At 41.8% G+C, this 20,779-nt stretch overlaps 1 protein-coding gene across 3 annotated transcripts in view; it reads right to left on the reverse strand.

Moving 5' to 3' along the window:
• The window catches only part of negr1 (neuronal growth regulator 1), a 186,279-nt gene extending 166,494 nt beyond the window's left edge, over positions 1-19,785 (reverse strand). The window contains exon 1 of one of the 3 annotated variants that reach the window (XM_058402881.1): positions 19,406-19,785. In XM_058402881.1, the coding sequence (XP_058258864.1) occupies positions 19,406-19,575 (170 nt within the window). In that variant the 5' untranslated portion in view covers positions 19,576-19,785. The remainder of the gene's footprint in view (positions 1-19,405) is intronic. The other 2 variants (XM_058402882.1, XM_058402883.1) reach the window with 2 other exon arrangements.
• Positions 19,786-20,779: the final 994 nt, after the last annotated feature.

The following is a 20,779-nucleotide window of genomic DNA, read 5'->3' on the forward strand; positions in this document are numbered from 1 at the left end:
CGTTCCGGTATTGAACTCAAACAAGTAAAGCAAATGAGTTTGAAGGCCACAAAAGTTGTGCGAAAGTAATGAACTCGACTGGAATCGACGCGGCGGCAGTTTTCTGTTCTTCTGTTATTTTCCTCCTTCAGTGAGATGAGACACTTTGATGGACGTTATCTGTTACTTAATCGATTACGCGCTCATTAGCATTGCAAATCGGTGCACTTCTCCGTAATCGCTTTGAACTCGCTCGGTGAAAAGATACAATATTTGAGGCGATAATAATAAATAAAAATCTTTAATGCGGCGAGAGAGAGAGAGAGAGAGAGAGAGAGAGAGAGGAAGCCTTATCGATTGGCTCGACTGCTTTGTATTCCGTTCACTAATAATTACCAGTGCAGCCTATCCAATTATTCACACACACACACACACACACACACACACACACACACAGGTTCATTATGCAAATCAGAGGGACTCGTTTAAAGCAGGCTTACAGGACTTCATTTACACTCCTGCGGACGTGATGATGCAGTCGATTACATTTTAAACGCCTCGGTTTCTTAATTGAACCAAACCCACGATTATAAAGTTTATAGAAATTGAAGTTCTTCGCGACGTCCGCCGTCACAGAGGAAGTGTGAAGGTTAATGGCGCTTGCTGGATTCTGGAAGGTTCGTAACAGTCGAGCGAGGGAGCTCGTGCAGAGGAAAGTCTCATTAACTGCGGAAGGAGGAAGGAAAGGAAAATATAGGAAAGGAAAAAAAAACAGCAAACTGAAATAAAAAAGAATGAAAAGAACCAAAGAAAGGAGCTCCATTGTGTTAAATTAGTGCTGTTAAATCACAGATTCTGGTCCGAAAGTGTTGATTCATTTTCAGTCCAGGATTCCATTAAAGTGCTCATTATAGTATGCGAGCGTTTCTATAGCAACGGCTTGAGAAATGATGATATAGAGACGTTTCCTTGAAGTGAAAAGAATTTATGAAATTCTTGAATTTTAAGGAATCTCCAGTGTCAGAGGTAAAGAAAGAGTTTTTTTTTTTTTAATTATTATTAATGACAAGAGAGGATGGTGATGGAAAGAGCGTTTATAGCTGCTATAACATGAACATGATGTTCTGGAGATGTTCGGCATCATTACGTGTAGCTAGAAACACCACAGAAGTATGAGATGTCAGTTAGTAATAATTTTAAAAATGACTTTAATTTAGTAAATTAATGAAACCCCCAGTAGAGCTGTTTCATTACACCACACAGTCGCTGATTATTTTCCTACAACAGCATGCCATGATGAACCTACTGCTTTATAACTGCATTTATTTATTGATTGATTAATTTTTTTATCCATTTATTTATTTATTTATTTATTTATTTATTTATTTATTCATTCATTCATTCTTTCATTTTTTATTTATTTATTAATTGTTTTATTTATTTATTTATTTAATCATTTACTCATTCAATCAATCATTTTGTATTTATTTATTTATTTATTTTCATTATTTATTTATTTATTCATTGTTTTATTTATTTATTTATTCATTAATTAATTCATTCATTCATTCTTTATTTATTTATTCATTGTTTTATTCATTCATTCATTCATTCATTTTGTATATATTTATTTATTGCTTATTTTTAAGTTTTACATTGAACATTTCTGAATTTTTAAGAAAAATATTTATTAAGGAGTCTTTTGCTCTGTTGTATAAATTATAATGAGATTTTTTTTTTAATAAAGCATGTCTGAGAAAGTAAATACATTACAAATTAAAAAGTGACAATAAAAATAAGCAAAAAGACGTCTACTCTTTTAGTATATTACACCCCAAACCCAAGCTGATATACAGCGAATTAATGAACGTGGGATTCATTTAAAAAGAAAAAACTCAGAAACTCTACGGTGGAAATCAGATGAATGATAGGGTGTGTTCAGAATAAATGAAAGAAATAATCTAAAATATAGCATGAAATACAGCGGGCTTGTGCTCATGCTGAAAAAAGTTCCTATATGAAAGTTTTTTTTTTCTCCATGACAAATTCGAGCATTTTTCATCTTTCGCTGTCGTGTTATTTATATTGATGCAGGATGGAAACAGAGCTCCTAAAGCTGGCTATTTCCAGAGCTGAGAATATTATTCTGCGTATTTCATCATGAAACTGAGAAAAAAAACTGAAGCATTAAAACGTGTAATTGTGCTGCAGAACCCAGCTGGGAGCCAGTTAACGCTTCAAATTCTGGAAAATAATTTCCAGTCATTAGTGATAAATAACAATGCTTTGAAAATTCTGTGGAAATTAATAGACGTTTAATTACGGGGAAATTGATCGGAGGTGTTATTAACAGACGCAGATGCCATTGAGGTGATTAACAAAACAGGCGTTTGTTTACTCTAACTTTTTTTTTTTAAGGCTGACAGGATTCTATTCCCATTCTGCGAATGACGGACTGTCCGGCAGAGATTACTGCAAGAGGGGGAGAAAAAGAAAAAGAAAGAATGTGTCACTTATCAGAAAGTGAATGTCAGATATATGTCAGAGAATGAAAAGGCTTTTCATACTGACGACGCTGGAAGCTGTGTGTCTCTCGTCTCCGGACAGAGATAGTGGGAGAGAGGGGGAGAGAGAGAGAGACACAGAGGGAGAGAGAGACACAGAGGGAGAGAAAGAGACAGGGAAAGAGACAGAGAGACTGACCTGACACAGAGAGAGAGAGAGAGAGAGGGCTGGAAAATGTGAGAAATGTGAGACAGACACCAAAGCTCCAGTTCTGTGACACAAAGGAAAATAAGAATAAAGATAAAACTCAGAGAGAGAGAGAGAGAGAGAGAGAGACAGACAGGGACAGAAAGAGACAGAAAGGGACAGAGAGAGAGACTGACCTGACAGAGAGAGAGACAGAAAGGGACAGAAAGGGACAGAGAGAGAGACTGACCTGACAGAGAGAGGGAGAGAGAGAGAGAGAGAGAGAGAGTTTCTCAGGGGGCTGGGAAATGTGAGAAATGTGAGACAGACACATTCTCAGCTCTGGCTCTGTGACACAATGAAAATAAGAATAAATATAAAACAGAGAGAGAGAGAGAGAGAGATTGACCTGACAGAGAGACACAGAGAGAGAGCATGTGATCTGCCTGTGAATTTTATAAATACACAAACGTCACATTATCTTAAACGGAACAAACTGTGATCTACAACAAGATGAGACGGACTAGAGATCCGAGATGATCTGCTCTGCAGTCTAGAGCCGTAGCCATGCAGTCCTCCATCTCTCTCTCTCTCTCTCTTTCTCTTCAGCTATCCGTCTGTCAGCAAAACTTTCCAGGATCATTAAATATATAAAGCGAGCTACCTCCAAGGACAGAGGCAGAGTTTTAGGGCAGATCAGATCTGGCCTATTTGCAAAGGCAGAATAAGGACAGCTGTCTAAATCATGGCCTCGTCAAATTTTTAAATAAATTTGGTCAAAACTCAGGATACTCTGAGGGGAAAAAAAACTAAAGAGCATAGGATTGGATTTTTGTGTGTGCGATAATTAGGGGGCCAAGCACCAGAGATTCCCAGGCACTCTACAGGAATGTCTTAGTATTATTTTTCTTATATTTATTCCTCCACAAGATGTGCACATGGTGATAAAATGCAAAGCAGCAGAGTTCAGAAATGTCCTACTCCTCAATGTCGAGCAACAATATCAGCTTTCAGAGAACCTTATCAGGACAGGACGAGGACAACGGCCGCACAGACTCCTGCTCTCACTCTCCCTGATCTGAGTGTTCACTTCTTCTCACATTTCAGTAAATATAACATAAATAAATCGGCTTAGCATCTATCTGGTTCGATTATATTACCTGCTCTTTTTTAGATTAGCTAAGAATTTTCAGGGAAGCAAAACTAGTGGAATTTTTGGCGGCTTATTGTACATGAAATTCGGCACAGTGACGCCTGACAGTCTCGGCTACATGAACAGTCATTTTAATGAACATCAATAGCGCCCCCATACAGAAAATTTGACATGTTAAAACATAATTCTTCCAAATGCAACGATTCTGTGGGTCAAACAGTTTCCCAGATTCCATGACATTCCCACTCTATCAGATTTCTTTCACTCCTTCTCCTGGTCCAATCATCACCGGGGTTAATAGCCCTGTTTCTTGGATTTTTTTGATCCATGACACAGTCATCCAGAACAAATCACCAAACAGGAAATGGTTGTTGAACACACTGTTTATAATCAACTGTATCCCTTTCTCACAGAACATCCTCCGAGATCCCAACCAGGTCTCAGGGACAGACATTCCGTTGTCCGTCACTGAGAAACTATGTGCTACTACATTAGCCAAGGCTCATCTTTTCTCATCCTCCTCGACCTTTCTGCAGCATTTGACACAAGACTCTCTTGTCCACCCTCAGGGGTCTTGGAATTCACAGAGCAGCATGGGAATGATCTGCTTCCCACCAAGCAACATGGAGGGGTTCAACACCTGCTCCAGACAGATTCTCCACTGGTGTCCCACAAGGCTCAGTACTTGGTCCTCTCCTTTTCTCCTTCTATACTCACTCTTTTAGTGAAGTTATATCCTCACATGGGTTCTCTTTCCACTGCTATGCTGAAGACACTCAACTTCAACTTCTCCTTCCCTCCCTCAGATACCATGGCTTTTGCTCAGATCTCATCAGCTGAAACTCAATCCCAGCAAAACTAAACTGCTGGTCATCCCAGGTGTTTCCTTCCCAGCCCAGGATCTCCCTGAAAAACTCCCTGATCTCCCCTTCGGTCACTGCTTGAAACCTTGGAGTAACCATGGACAATCAACTGTCCTTTTCCTCACATGTTACTAATGTGACACACTCATGTTGGTTTCTTCTGTACAACATCAGAAGGATGCGACCATTCCTATCCACACAGGCTGCTCAAGTGCTTGTTCAGTCTCTGGTCATTTCGAGACTGGACTACTGCAGCTCTTTACTGGCAGGTCTTCCTCTGAATGAAATTTGTCCTCTGGAAATGATCCAAAATGCAGCTTGTTTTCAACCTGCCTAAGTTCTCCCACACCACCCCACCGCTGCGCCTCCACTGGCTACTGGTAGCTGCATGACATTTAAAACACTGATGCTTGCCTACAAAGCCAAGAATGGACCAGAACCATCTGACCTCAAAGCTCTTATCAGTCCTCACACTGCACCTCGCTCCATCAGGTCCACTAGCACTGCTCGACTGATCCCACCATCTCTCAGGGTAAGAGGTAGGTCTACATCTAGACTCTTCTCTGTTCTGGCACCGAGGTGGTGGAATAAACTTCCCCAAGATGTCCGAACTGCTGAGTTACTGGCCGTCTTCAAACGACGGGTGAAGTCCTACCTCTCCCTGAAACTGTCTGTTTGTGTGTATATATATATCTTCTTTAAAAAATGTGCTATATTTTTTCCCAACAAAGTTTTAGACTGATGGTATCTTTAGTCTGTGACCTAGCAAGCCAGTATTGATGTTTTCACTGACGGAGACTTTAAAGCACTTTTGTACATCGCTCTGGAAAAGGCCATCTACCAAACGCCGTAAATGTACACATTTTGAACATTTGCCTAAATTCCAATTATTTATATTTGCTTGTTTGAATGACACAACTGTGTGTTTTTGCTCAATAAAGCAAAAATAAAATATAAAAGGATTTAATGTGGCCTGTGGTAAAGCATTGCAGCTGCTGTAACGTAAGTGATAACAGGAACTAAAGTGTTTCAGGGACACGTAATTTTAAACGGATAAAAATGATAATATTCTGTGTGTTAATAACATTTTTTGATGGAATAAAATACTAAGAATCATTAATTATTAGACTTCACAACTACCTTTTTTTTACTGTGTATATTTCAAGCAGGAAGTCAGAATGAAGATAGTTTTATATTTTTGAATCAATCGCGCTTGTAGAATTCATTAAGTCATTAATTCCGCCTTCCTCGCCCATCAACCCGGACTGGAGATGTGTTGCACTTGTGTCGACTCCGGCGTGTTGAAGCGCACACATTCCTGAGTTACTGCTAATAATAAAAGGAACATTAACTCCAGCAGAGCTTCAGTAATACAAATAAAAACTAATCTCTCTGAGCATTTTCAAACACAAGTTCTACACAACATTAGCTTTGTGTTATCCCTTAAACTAGAGCGCGGTTCTCCCAGTGGAACAGACTGACGGAACTAATCAGCTATTTATCAATCCCTGCTCCTGTTGATTAAAACGTGGCGGAGCTGGAAATCAACAAATTCTACAATATAGCAGCGTGTGGAAAACTTATGATGGACAAACAGGCAACCAAAACACAAAACCAGGGCAACAACACTGGGGCTCTGAGGCTCTGGCTAGTTCATGAATTTATATCACTAAAAGATCAATTTCTCTATAAAAGTGTTTTCCTTCAGTTAAAACAAAGCAAATAATTTTCCCTTTAACAACTCAAGTAAAAAAAAAATCAGATGATGTTCTTCAAACACTAGCTGAAAGCTGATTGGCTGATGACTGCAATGTTTTTTAAATGCTAGCTGAAAGCCGATTGGCTAAAATATGATGGCCAAATTATTTCAAACATGCTGAATGAAAAAAGCTGATTGGCTGATAATGAAAAAAGCTGATCGGCTAAAGCTTGAAAACACTTGCTGAAAGCTGATTGGCTGATGATGGGCATATTTTTCAAACATAAGCTAAAAGCTGATTGGCTGATGGGCATATTTTTTCAAACATGCTAAATGAAAAAAAACTGATTGGCTGATGACACAAAAAGCTGATTGGCTGAAGACAACCATGTTTTGCAAATGCTTGCTGAAAGCTGATTGGCTGATGATGTCCATGTTCTTTAAACAGCTGAAAGCTGATAGGCTGATTACAGTCATATTTTTCCAAACATGCTGAATTAAAAAAAGCTGATTGGCAGACAAAAGCTGATTGGCTGATGATGGTCATGCTTTTCAAACACTAGCTGAAACCTGATTGGCTGATGGGAAGCATTTTTCCTAAACATGCTGAATGAAAAAAGCTGATTAGTTTATGACAAAAAAAGCTGACTGGCTGATGAAAGCTGATTGGCCGATGACAGACATGTTCTTCAAACTCTAGCTAAAAGCTCATTAGCTGATGGTCATGTTTTTCAAACACTAGCTGGAAGCTGATTGGCTGATGACGGCCATGTTTTTCTATATTCCAGCTGAAGCATGTCCGATGTTGGTCCTGCCTGCTGAAACCCTGATAAACTCTGACTGGCTGACGACAGCCATGCTATTCAAATGTCTGCTGAAAACTGATTGGCTGATTCAGTCATGCTATTTCAAATCAGTCATCCCAAAAATCATCCCTCAACTACATAACATGCCAGCACAAGTGTTTGGAATCCTAATTATGTTTGGGAAAAAATATAAACACACTAAAACAGACGTGTATTTTTATTAAACTGAAGCAGCCGTCATTTCTGTACTAATCAGCATGAGGAAGCTCCGCGCTGCTAACGTGTCCTGAGACGCAGTCCGATTTAGACACGCAGAGAGGACGTGCTGTTTCAGCCTCACATTTCAAAGGAACATTAGCTTTTTTTAAGAGCTAGTGTTACACGAATAAAAATAAACAGGTAGCTGCGTGCAGTTTTCACATCACAAAGACAGCAAACATGCAGCATTCCTTTGAACGAGAGCTTCTCCCAAGAAGTATAGAAAGAAGAAGGAATAAAAACACTCTGTATCAGCAACCGCCCAAAATATACTCATTTTGTCCCTGAAAACGCAGGCGAGTCGAAGGTCCGTGTGCTGAAGGTGAATGATATGAAATGAAATTCTATAAGATTACGCTTATGGGCTCCTGTATGGAGATGGAAATGAGATTGGACTGGAATAGACTGGTAAAGTATTGCACGCTGGTCTCCGGTGATATCCCATGATTCTATAGTAACGCGATCACACAGACCTGGCGTCTCTAAAAGCGTCCATAATGGGAATATTGCGTTAGTGGAAATGTGAGCTCTATGAAATCATCATCATATACAGAACAGTTATGCAACCTTCATGAAGCCATGGGTTTTCAAAAAGGTTACATAAGCCTTTCATAGTTCTGAAAAAAAAGACATTAAAACAAAATAAATAATTAAATCTATACAATTCTGATTCCCTTCTTAATTCTTACTGAATCCTTTACTCAGGATAATGTCCAGATTAGCATGATCACTATGCTAATTATGATCAACTGATTTGTACGTCCTGAGCTAGCTTGCCAGCAACACACACAATGTGCTAGCATAATATTAACCAGTGTTAGCTAATGAAGGCTAGTGCTTACTCTAACATCATCTAGCTTAAAGGATCTGCTAGTGAGTGAGTGAGTAAATGAAGGAGTGAGTGATTGAGTGAGTGATTGAGTGAGTGAGTGAGTGAGTGAGTGAGTGAGTGAATGATTGAGGGATTGAGAGAGTGAGTGAGGGAGTGGGGAAGGGTGTAAAAGATTGAGTGAGTGAGGGATTGAGTGATTGATGGAGTGAGGGAGTGAGTGAGTGATTGAGGGAGTAAGTGAATGAGTGAGTGAGGGAGTAAGTGAGTGAGTGAGTGATTGAGGGAGTGATTGAGGGAGTGATTGAGGGAGTAAGTGAGTGAGTGAGTGATTGAGGGACTAAGTGAGTGAGGGAGGGAGGGAGTGATTGAAGGAGTAAGTGAGTGAGTGAGTGATTGAGGGAGTAAGTGAGTGAGTGAGTGAGTGAGGGAGTAAGTGAGTGAGTGATTGAGGGAGTAAGTGAGTGAGTGAGTGAGGGAGTGAGGGAGTAAGTGAGTGAGGGAGTGATTGAGGGAGTAAGTGAGGGAGTAAGTGAGTGAGTGAGTGAGGGAGTAAGTGAGTGAGTGATTGAGGGAGTAAGTGAGTGAGTGAGTGAGTGAGGGAGTGAGGGAGTAAGTGAGTGAGGGAGTGATTGAGGGAGTAAGTGAGGGAGTAAGTGAGTGAGGGAGTAAGTGAGTGAGTGATTGAGGGAGTAAGTGAGTGAGTGAGTGAGGGAGTGATTGAGGGAGTAAGTGAGTGAGTGAGTGATTGAGGGAGTAAGTGAGTGAGTGAGTGAGGGAGTGATTGAGGGAGTAAGTGAGTGAGTGAGTGATTGAGGGAGTAAGTGAGTGAGTGAGTGAGGGAGTGATTGAGGGAGTGAGTGAGTGAGCGAGTGAGGGAGTGAGTGAGCGAGTGAGGGAGTGATTGAGGGAGTAAGTGAGTGAGTGAGTGAGGGAGTGATTGAGGGAGTGAGTGAGTGAGGGAGTAAGTGAGTGAGTGATTGAGGGAGTAAGTGAGTGAGTGAGTGATTGAGGGAGTAAGTGAGTGAGTGAGTGAGGGAGTGATTGAGGGAGTGAGTGAGTGAGTGATTGAGGGAGTGAGTGAGCGAGTGAGGGAGTGATTGAGGGAGTAAGTGAGTGAGTGAGTGAGGGAGTGATTGAGGGAGTGAGTGAGTGAGTGATTGAGGGAGTGAGTGAGCGAGTGAGGGAGTGATTGAGGGAGTAAGTGAGTGAGTGAGTGAGGGAGTGATTGAGGGAGTGAGTGAGTGAGTGATTGAGGGAGTGAGTGAGGGAGGGAGTGATTGAGGGAGTAAGTGATTGAGGGAGTAAGTGAGTGAGTGATTGAGGGAGTGAGTGAGTGAGTGAGTGATTGAGGGAGTGAGTGAGGGAGCGAGTGAGTGATTGAGGGAGTAAGTGAGTGAGCGAGTGAGTGACTGAGGGAGTAAGTGAGTGAGCGAGTGAGTGACTGAGGGAGTGATTGAGGGAGTGATTGAGGGAGTGAGTGAGTAAGTGAGTGAGTGATTGAGGGAGTGAGTGAGGGAGTGAGTGAGGGAGTGATTGCGGGAGTAAGTGAGTGAGTGAGTGATTGAGGGAGTAAGTGAGTGAGTGAGTGAGGGAGTGATTGAGGGAGTGAGTGAGGGAGTGATTGAGGGAGTGAGTGAGCGAGTGAGGGAGTGATTGAGGGAGTGAGTGAGGGAGCGAGTGAGTGATTGAGGGAGTAAGTGAGTGAGCGAGTGAGTGACTGAGGGAGTAAGTGAGTGAGTGAGTGAGTGACTGAGGGAGTGATTGAGGGAGTAAGTGAGTGAGTGATTGAGGGAGTAAGTGAGTGAGTGAGTGAGGGAGTGATTGAGGGAGTGAGTGAGTGAGTGATTGAGGGAGTGAGTGAGCGAGTGAGGGAGTGATTGAGGGAGTGAGTGAGGGAGCGAGTGAGTGATTGAGGGAGTAAGTGAGTGAGCGAGTGAGTGACTGAGGGAGTAAGTGAGTGAGCGAGTGAGTGACTGAGGGAGTGATTGAGGGAGTGAGTGAGGGAGTGAGGGAGGGAGGGAGGGAGGGAGGGAGTGAGTAAGTGAGTGAGGGAGGGAGGGAGGGAGTGATTGAGGGAGGGAGGGAGGGAGGGAGGGAGTAAGTGAGGGAGTGAGTGAGGGAGTGATTGCGGGAGTAAGTGAGTGAGGGAGGGAGGGAGGGAGTGATTGAGGGAGGGAGGGAGGGAGGGAGTAAGTGAGTGAGTGATTGAGGGAGTGAGTGAGGGAGTGAGTGAGGGAGGGAGGGAGTGAGTGAGTGAGTGAGTGAGTGAGTGATTGCGGGAGTGAGGGAGGGAGGGAGGGAGGGAGTGATTGAGGGAGGGAGGGAGGGAGTGATTGAGGGAGGGAGGGAGTGAGTAAGTGAGTAAGTGAGTGAATGAGTGAGTGAGTGAGTGAGTGAGTGAGTGAGTGAGTGAGTGAGTGAGTGAGTGAGTGAATGAGTAAGTGAGTGAGTGAGTGATTGAGGGAGTGAGTGAGGGAGTGAGTGAATGAGTGAGTAAGTGAGTGAGTGTGATTGAGGGAGGGAGGGAGGGAGGGAGTGATTGAGTGAGGGAGTGATTGAGTGAGTGAGTGAGTGAGTGAGTGAGTGATTGAGTGAGTGAGTGAGTGAGTGAGTGAGTGAGTGAGTGAGTGAGTGAGGGAGGGAGTAAGTGAGTGAGGGAGTGAGTGATTGAGAGAAGGAGGGATTGATTGGGTGAGTGAGGAATTGAGGGAGTGAGTGAGTGGGTGAGTGATTGATGGAGTGAGTGAGGGAGTGAGTGATTGATGGAGTGAGTGAGGGGGTGAGTGATTGATGGGGTGAGTGATGGAGTGAGTGAGGGAGTGAGTGATTGATGGAGTGAGTGAGGGAGTGAGTGATTGATGGGGTGAGTGAGGGGGTGAGTGATTGATGGGGTGAGTGAGGGGGTGAGTGAGGGGGTGAGTGATTGATGGAGTGAGTGAGGGGGTGAGTGATGGGGTGAGTGATTGATGGAGTGAGTGAGGAAGTGAGTGATTGATGGAGTGAGTGAGGGAGTGAGTGATTGATGGGGTGAGTGAGGGGGTGAGTGATGGGGTGAGTGATTGATGGAGTGAGTGAGGAAGTGAGTGATTGATGGAGTGAGTGATTGATGGAGTGAGTGAGGGGGTGAGTGATGGGGTGAGTGATTGATGGAGTGAGTGAGGGGGTGAGTGATGGGGTGAGTGATTGATGGAGTGAGTGAGGAAGTGAGTGATTGATGGAGTGAGTGAGGAAGTGAGTGATTGATGGGGTGAGTGATTGATGGAGTGAGTGAGGGGGTGAGTGATGGGGTGAGTGATTGATGGAGTGAGTGAGGAAGTGAGTGATTGATGGAGTGAGTGATTGATGGAGTGAGTGAGGGGGTGAGTGATGGGGTGAGTGATTGATGGAGTGAGTGCGGTTAAAAACACATCAGAAACACAGCACAAAGCCAAATATGAACTCTGCGCTAATGAAAGTAATATTTTGTGGCGTAATAAGAGAGCAGTGTGTAAATACGCAGAGAGAAAGCCGAGCGTGAACGAGAGCCGACAATACGAGCTTAACGCATGAACGCTTCCTTATCGCAAGCTGTTCAGCGGCCACTTCCCCAAAGCCACACGGCAGAACGATTCGGCTGAGAAAACCCGCGGCGAGAAAAAGCGACGGCTTCAACCGCGGTGCCGTCAGACGTCGTGTCAGAACGCTAGTCGTCTTCTCGCTGAAATAATGATTCGCTTTTGTATTTTTCCCCCTCGTTTCATTCCAGGATATAAATGGAGCGAGTTCTGAACAAGATTTCATCAGTGCCGGCGTTATTAGAACGAGATTTACTGATTTACTGAATTAATAAATACGGAATGAATACAAAATTAACGCAAAGCCGCTCTTTTTCTTCTTCTTCTTTATCTTCTTTATCTTACATGTGGAAAAAAGTAATGAGGCAGCAATCAATGAGGCAGGACTCAAAAAAAAAAAAAAGATCAACTGAGTAGAAAGTGCCACAGGAGCACACCCGGAGGTGCTGAAAAGAAAATCCTAGCAGGCTGAGAGGAAAAAAACATCTTTCATCACAGAGAATGTCAGATATATGATGAGATGACAAAGCTAGATTTGTTTCTAGATGTACAAAAAGCAGCGAGGAAAAACATCTGCTGTGTCGCTGCTTAATATTAACAAGTAGCTTAATCAAACTCGTGCGTTCTTTCCCCTTCGGTGAATCGCAGTTTGCGTTTGTTCTGAGGGCTAGTTTCAGAGAGGTGTGTATCGCCATAGCAACAGGTCAAAAAACACACTATATGGCCAAAGGTTTTGGGACGTCTGCCTTTACATGCACATGAATGTAGTATGGAGTTGCCCCGCCCTTTACAGCTATAACAGCTTCAACTCTTCTGGGAAGACTTTCCACAAGGTTTAGGAGTGTGTTTATGGGAATTATTGACCATTCCTCTAGAAGAGCATTTGTGAGGTCAGGCACTGATGTTGGACAAGAAGGTCTGGCTCACAGTCTCCACTCTAATTCATCCCAAAGGTGTTGAGGTCAGGACTCTGAAGTTCCTCCACACCAAACTACATCCGAACAATCTTCCATGACTTTATGGACCTTGCTTTGGTCACTGGTGTGCAGTCATGTTGGAACAGGAAGGGGTCATCCCCAAACTGTTCCCATAAAGTTGGAAGCATGAAATTTTCCAAAATGTCTTGGTATGAAGCTGAAGCATTAAAATCGCTTGTTATCTAAAGCCAATGTCAGAAAACGTAACGTTACAGCATGACAGCTTTACCTCATTTTACCTCTCCGACACTGGAGACTCCTTCTGAGGAACGTGAAACAAACGTCTGCAACATTAAACTTAAAGAAAAACTTCATCGAAAACTTCACGTTTTTTTAATGGCTTTACATGAAGCGCCTTTGGAAGCTGTTACCGTAGAAACAATGACATCTCAGGTCCAATCAGAATCAAGAACTCGGCCCGGCTGTGGCAATATAATCTCTGATTTTAAAGTGCGCTCCCTCCTCGGCTGTAAAAAGGTATTAAAAGCAAAAAACAAAAGAAGAAAAACCAACGTATCGTGCTGCTCATCACACAAGAGCTTTAAATATAAAATACTCGACACACGCCGGTTCAATCGCTTTTATTCATCCAGTAGGTCTCCGAAGCGGCCCCGTGCGACAGTCACGAGCACTTAACTGTTTTCGCGCACGTCATGACGCGGCCCTCGTGAATAAAACGAGGCCCGAGTGCAAGCGGGAAAGTGGCACTGATCTCACGGGAGCGTGGAGAACGAGGCTCCACAGCTTCATACCAAAAACACGTCGTTTAACAGAGGAAAAGAGTGGTGTGGAGAAAGATCTCACACACACACACACACACAGATATATGAAGTGCTGAAGTGGGCTTTGCAAGCCAAAAGGCCAAAGAGCATCGGAGCCTCTGAGAGCACGTCCTGACATTAATGGGGAAAGTGGGACAGTCGTGACTGGCCTATCGACAGCATGCAACACACCCACACTCATCTCTCATCCTCATCTCCTCGCTGCAGATATGAAGAGCCGAGCCCGCTCTCGCACGCTCTCGCACACTCGCTTGCTCTCCATAATGAAGTTTTAAAATGTCACATTGGCCTGCATGTGAATATTTATTTCAAATCACGAAAAAAGAAACAGCGGACGAGTCTGTAGTCTGTATCTAAAGCCTGAGGTGTGGCTCGGATCCACAGAGCGTGATGAGCGAGTGCAGCTGTGCTCCTTCCACTAATTACGCAAATAATATTCAGGCATGAGGTGATGAGAATGCCGGTCAGGTCCGAGGGCCTCTCTCGTTACGGCCCGCACGTCTGCAGGAGAAAGACCTCTGTGACCACGGAAAACAAAAGATATTTGCGAGCTTGAGCTCCACTTGGCCTTTTGTCATGTATAACGACGCCTCAGGCGCCGACGCTGGGACTCGAGAGGAGACGTGGACAATTCGATGCTGAGATACAGAACCGAGACGAATAAAACACCCTGTGGTGAGCAGAGATGGGAAAACAATCAACCATGTTACTGTGAGCAAACTTCCCTTCCTCACATAGCACAGCAATTTTATTTATTAATATACACAGATCAGGCATAACATTATGACCTGAAGTGAATAACACTGATGAAACTGCTGGGATTTTCACACACAACAGTTTAGACAGAATGGCGCGAAAAAACAAAAACCACCCTGTGAGCGGAGGATCTGGAGGCTGAAACACCGTGTTGAAGAGCATCTCAGGAAAAAAACAACACATCAAACCTAGAGCTCCAACATCAGGTTCCTCTCCTGAAAGCCAAGAACAGGAACCTGAGGCTTTCATGGGACAGATGAAGACCAGATTCTGTGCCCATGATCCATACTACAGTTCAAGTCACAGAGATCAGACTTTTTCTTCATTCTGATGGGAACGTTAACTGAAGCTCCTGACGTGGATCTGCATGATTTGATGTATTGTGCTGCTGCCACATGATTGGCTGATTAGATATCTGGCATATATAAGCAGGTGTTCCTAATAAAGTGGACTGTACATATCCGGTATCCAATCCTCTGGGTTTATGATCAGTGTCAGGTCTGATTTTTATAGAAGCATTTTTTAGAGACTATGTTACAGATTTACTTCAAAACACCGCAGGCTAATGATCACCATGTCATTCCTACATCATTCCCACTATATCTGTGTGTGTGTGTGTGTGTGTGTGTGTGAGAGAGAGAGAGATATCGAATAATGTCGCACCCATGCCTCTAACGCGAAGCAGCACTAATGACTTCGGTGAAAATGTAAAATGGTGGCTGTATTTTTTCAGAAACTTCTCAGCCGTCCATGCCGTGCGGATTAATAGTCCGAGTCTCGCGTCCTGAATCTCAGCATAGTCTCTCTGCTATGTAGCTTCTGCTAATGAGGAAGAGAGCCAGCGTTTCCTTTCAGCCCAGGAGAACATGGAGGGATCCCTGCTCATGAATTCATCTTCTCTGCTCTAATTTCGATTCCTGAAGTGCACTGAAGTGTTTTGAGTTAATGTTAGCTTTTAAAGAAAAAAGAAAGATCGGAAACTGTAGACATTACGTACGTTTTATTCTGAAATTTCTAATCGGACTTGCTGAGAGATGAAAACGTATCAGGAACATATTGTTATTGTTTATCACTAATATTGATACTGATACTGAACATGGGGATAACTTAATACTTCAAATGAGCTCGCTAACAGACTCCTGCTCTCCAGGTCAGATCGTACGATCGACGTCCTCTTACGATTAAGGAAAATTATGTACGTTCTCTTTACGTCATAAATCAGTAAATCAGCAATGATTACTTGTGTAAAGATGAATTATGTCCTGTTTACATCGAAAAATAGTAAATAAGCAACGATAATTTACATAAAGCTTAATTACATTCTTTTCAGGAACAAATCCGTATCGGTCACTTATGTAAAGATTATTTACATTCTGTTTCCGTCATAAATCATCCATGATTACTTATGTAAAGATTGTTTACGTTCTTTTTACGTCATAAATCAGTAAGTCTGCGATAATCACTTGCAAAAAGTTTAATTATGTGCTGTTTAGGTCATAAATCCCCCACAATTACTTACGTAAAGATTATTTACGTTCTGTTGACGTCGTAGATCATTCACGATTACTTATGTAAAGATTACTTACGATCTGTTTACGTCATAAATCAGAAAAAACACAAATATTACTTACATAAAGATTACTTATGATCTGTTTACGTCATAAATCAGTGATCAGCAATAATCACTTACGTAACGGTTACTTATATTCTGTTTACGTCATAAATCAGTAAATCCCCTACAATTAAGTAAAGATTACTTATGTTCTGTTTACGTCATAAACCAGTAAATCGGTGACGTTTGCTTACATAAAGTTTATTTTCGGTAAGATTTCTTACGTTTTGTTTACATCATAAATCAGTAAATCAGAGACATCTACTTATGTAAAGATTACTTACGATGTGTTTACATCAGAAATCAGTAAATCAACGACGATTACTTATGTTATGTTTACATTATAAATCTGCCACAATCACTTACGACCTGTTTACATCATAAATCAGTAAATCAGAGACATCTACTTACGTAAAGATTACTTATGTTTACATTGTAAATCTGCCACGATTACTTACAACCTGTTTACGTCATAAATCAGTAAATTGACAATGATCACTTAAGTAAAGATGTTCTATTTGCATCAGAAATCAGCAGCTATGGAAATCAGCTTGTGTGAGCCTCAGGAAATTAAAAAAAAAAGAGTATCTTTATGTTGTCGCTATTTATAGCTATCCAGCTGTGACATCATCCTACGTCATCCTCCTATTGTCGGGTTTTATTTAAGTGTCATAGCATAATTCACACTGTACGATTTTTAATCAGAGTTTTCTCACAGCAGCAGAACTTGACGTTTAACTTGACAATCTGTAAGATTTGGAGCTGTCAATCACGTGCTCGGGATTTCACGGAGAACCGAAGCAATCAGACGCACTCACTTCACTCCATTACCTGCATTAATTCTGACATAAATGAATAGATTCGGTTGATGACTGAAATCTGTGGTGAGTCTGAGGTGGTGTGATGTGGTGTGATGCGAGCTCGGCGTCTTAAATAAAAGCCTCTTATTGGTCACAGCGTGATCAGAGGCAAATAAAATGGTGGGGGATTCATCCCGGGTGGTGAGGAGGACTAACGATCAATTAATTCATTGCTCTCAAGGAGGAGGAAATTCACATCATTTATTGAACTCCTGTAGTAATGCGCTTCATTAAAAACATAATAAATCAAGAGATCGAGGAAGCCCCGGACTGAGGAACACGCCCATCATCGCTGAATATTTCTGATTCGACTGTTGTTTTATTTTATATTCAAGCCATTTTATACTGACAAGATGCCTGAGGTGCAGATGTGACGATGAGGATGAGGATGAGGTTAGGGCAGGATCTGTCTAGTAAAGTCTCTTTTAATATGATCTTAGTATTGGATACAGGGTTGCCAGATTCAAGTCAAAATTATTCTCCTTGTACTATACCTTGGTCACTAAATAATATTAGTGTTAATTATTATTTTAATTCCAACCAAACATTAATGTAAAATAAATAAATAAATAAAAATGTAAAAATTCCAGGTTGCCAGATTGAATCAAGTCCTTGCAAGACGATAACTCCCTCCTACTACCTCAGTAGATTAAAATTATTAAATAGTATCTGCACAAATTATGATTTTTTTTTTTTTTAAATTCTACACAAATGTTAATGTAACAAAATAAAAGAATACAGGGTTGCCAGATTGGATTAACATGGACAAAACGTGGACTATAAATAAACCATTCCTTCTCAATTAAAAAACAGCTCCAATAAACATGGTTGTTTATTTCCACAGCAATGGGATTTTAAGGATTTTACAGATAAAAATAAATATTAAAAAAGGACCAAGAGGTTGAAAAAAAAGCACCTGATTTAGGACACACCCTTATTTTTTTCTTTTCTTGAAACATTTATCATTTTGGTTAACTGAGATCCCATATGTGTAATGAGGATGAGGATGAAGATAAAGATGAGGTTAGGTAAGATCCTGTCTACTTGAATATCTTATGGTATGATCACAGTGATAGCTACAGGGTTGCCAGATTGAATCAACTGTGTTCTAGCCAACACCATTTGGATTAAAGCCATTACATAAAATCAGTATGATTGATATTTTAATTCTATACAGATGGCAATTTAAAAAAGAATGTATGATGGCCAGATTGGTTAAAAAAAAAACAAGTTCAACAACAGATTATCAAATATCCAAAATTCCTTCTAAACTAAAATATATCCACAATGTTTGGCTGTTTTCAGACCACTGTGACTAAAATAAATAAACAAACAAACAAACAAAGAAATAAATATCCAGGAGGTTGAAGCTGCAAAACCTCTTAATTTTAGGTACACACCCATGAATTTATAACAGTTCAAATAAAACACTTTTCTTCTTAATATTCTTTTCCTCATAACCTTCGACTTACAAAAAATGAAGAAGTGAGGATGGGGACGAGGTTTGGGAAGATATTGTCCACTCAAGTCTTTTATACGATCACAGTTATAGCTACGGGGTTGCCAGATTGAATCACCCGTTTGCAAGCCTATACCCGCCCTTTTCTTCACCCCTCCTTGGATTAAAGTCATTACATAACATCATTATTGTCACTATTTTTTCCTTCCCTATAAATGCAAATGTGAATACAGGAACAATAAGATATAGGTTGCCAGATTGGAGCGAACCCCTTTAAAATATCTCATTAAGAAATTTAATGTCATTAAATAATATTGGTATGAATGTTGCCAGATTGGGTAAAAAGATGACTGTAAACCAGCCTAAATACTCTCTAATCCGTAACATTTGGTGAAAACAAAGCGATGGACTGATCCAACTTCCGAGACACGATCTGGCAACCCAGGTTTTCCAGTTCAAGCGGCTGAATGAACGCCTTTTCATGCACTTTCAGACTTAATACTGGATTTCACACTCCTGCGTGGTGCTCTCAGGCTTTCAAAGTCCAACGCGGTGACTGACCAGGACGCGAAAACGCAAAAGATATTATAAAGATTTGGCGTTTTGATGGAAAATAAACAACAACAACAAGAACAACAACAAAAAAGAGCTGGCGCGGATTCGGGGGGGGGGGTTTAGAAAAAAACTCCTCATCCCTTTTTTTTCCTGTTACGCAATCAATGAATGAATGAAAGTGGACTGTGGGAGTGAAATGGGAAAAGGGATTGAACTTTAAATGCCTGAAATGGTCATTCATCGTTTATAAGCGAAAGAGAGAGAGAGAGAGAGAGAGTGAGAGAGATGGCACGGATTGTGTTTGGAGGATTGGGAATGTTTTGGCACCCCTTAAAGAAGTGCACTATAGTGTTTTATATATATATATATATATATATATATATATATATATATATATATATATATATATATATATATATATATAGTGTGTGTGTGTGTGTGTGTGTGTGTGGTACACTACAAGAACACACTGCTGAGCAAAGAGTAACAGAGCAGGTAACAATGTGGCCGTGGTGTGCTGTTTATTATCACAAAGGTGTGTGTGTGTGTGTGTGTGTGTGTGTGTGTACCTGAGCAGCGCCGTGTCTCCTTGCCGGCTCACCACACTTTCACTCGAGGCATAGTCCACAGTTTGTCCAGCGGGCAAGCACGAAGGCAAAAAGCAGCAAAGGCTGAGGATGATCGCGGTGAGCCACTGACCGGAGACACACGCATCCTGCACCGCACTCATAATGTCCATCACCGCGGGCTGAGTGCTCACCACTGCACCGCAAGCACACACACACGCAAAAAAAAAACAACAACAACTCCAATAATAATGCTAGAAAAAAATTAATTAATCCTGCTTTTTTCCCTCTCCCGAGATATCACCGTGGTGCTCTGCTCCGTGCTCTTCGTTCTCCACCAGCTTTGTTTTGGATGCAGTGTGTCTGTGTCTGTGTGTGTGTGTGTGTGCGCGCGAGCGCGCGCGCGTGTGTGTGCGAACGCGAGTCCGCCGCCTCTTGCACCATCTAGCGAGGAAGACCGGTAAAATTCTCCGCGCGCGAGCGCCTAGCCCGTTGCCAGGCGCCCGTTTCCCTGGCAACATGATCCCTGTAGTTCTTGACACTTAGCTCGTTAACCGTTTGGGCGCTAAAAGTAATCATAACCTGAATTAAAATATATACATATATCATGTGTTGTTCTTTATTGAACAAGAAAACATAACTTTGGCTAATTGCTGTGGTTTAAAGAAAAAAACACACTTTAAGAACCAGTGTTATACGACAACAATCAAACTTACGGGTGTTTTCTAGCATTAGCAAAATTCCTGTGAGCGTGTGAGAATGCTAGTCATCAGTCTGGGGCAGTTTCTGTAGCAAGCAACTGACTGGGTGGGCCTGACTGACAGGTGTGTGGGGCCCAGGCCCACCCATAGCTATGCTACTGGTACAAAGTGAAACATACTGACAAAAAACACTGCACAAAGTTCTCACAACTCATCCATCCATCCATTTTCTATACCCACTTTATTCCTAATCAGGGTCACAGGGATCTGCTGGAGCCTGTCCCAGCACACATTGGGCGAAAGGCAGGGGTACACCCTGGACAGGTCACCAGTCCATCACAGGGCCACACATATAGACAGACAACCACACACAGTTTCTCACAACTCAATGATTGTTTACGGGAAATGCGGTCCATAAAGCTCACATCAAACATAATAAACAAACACACCGAGCTAGCTGCTACAAACATGAGCTAGCTTTCCTTCACCAAAACAACAACACAGAACTCCTTACCTAAAAAAGCACAAACACATAGATAGATAGATAGATAGATAGATAGATAGATAGATAGATAGATAGATAGATAGATAGATAGATAGATAGATAGATAGATAGATAGATGCATGGATGGGTAGACAGACAGACAGACAGACATAGATAGATAGATAGATAGAT

This window comes from Hemibagrus wyckioides, linkage group LG11 (assembly GCF_019097595.1).
Source record: "Hemibagrus wyckioides isolate EC202008001 linkage group LG11, SWU_Hwy_1.0, whole genome shotgun sequence".
Taxonomy (NCBI): Eukaryota; Metazoa; Chordata; class Actinopteri; order Siluriformes; family Bagridae; genus Hemibagrus; species Hemibagrus wyckioides.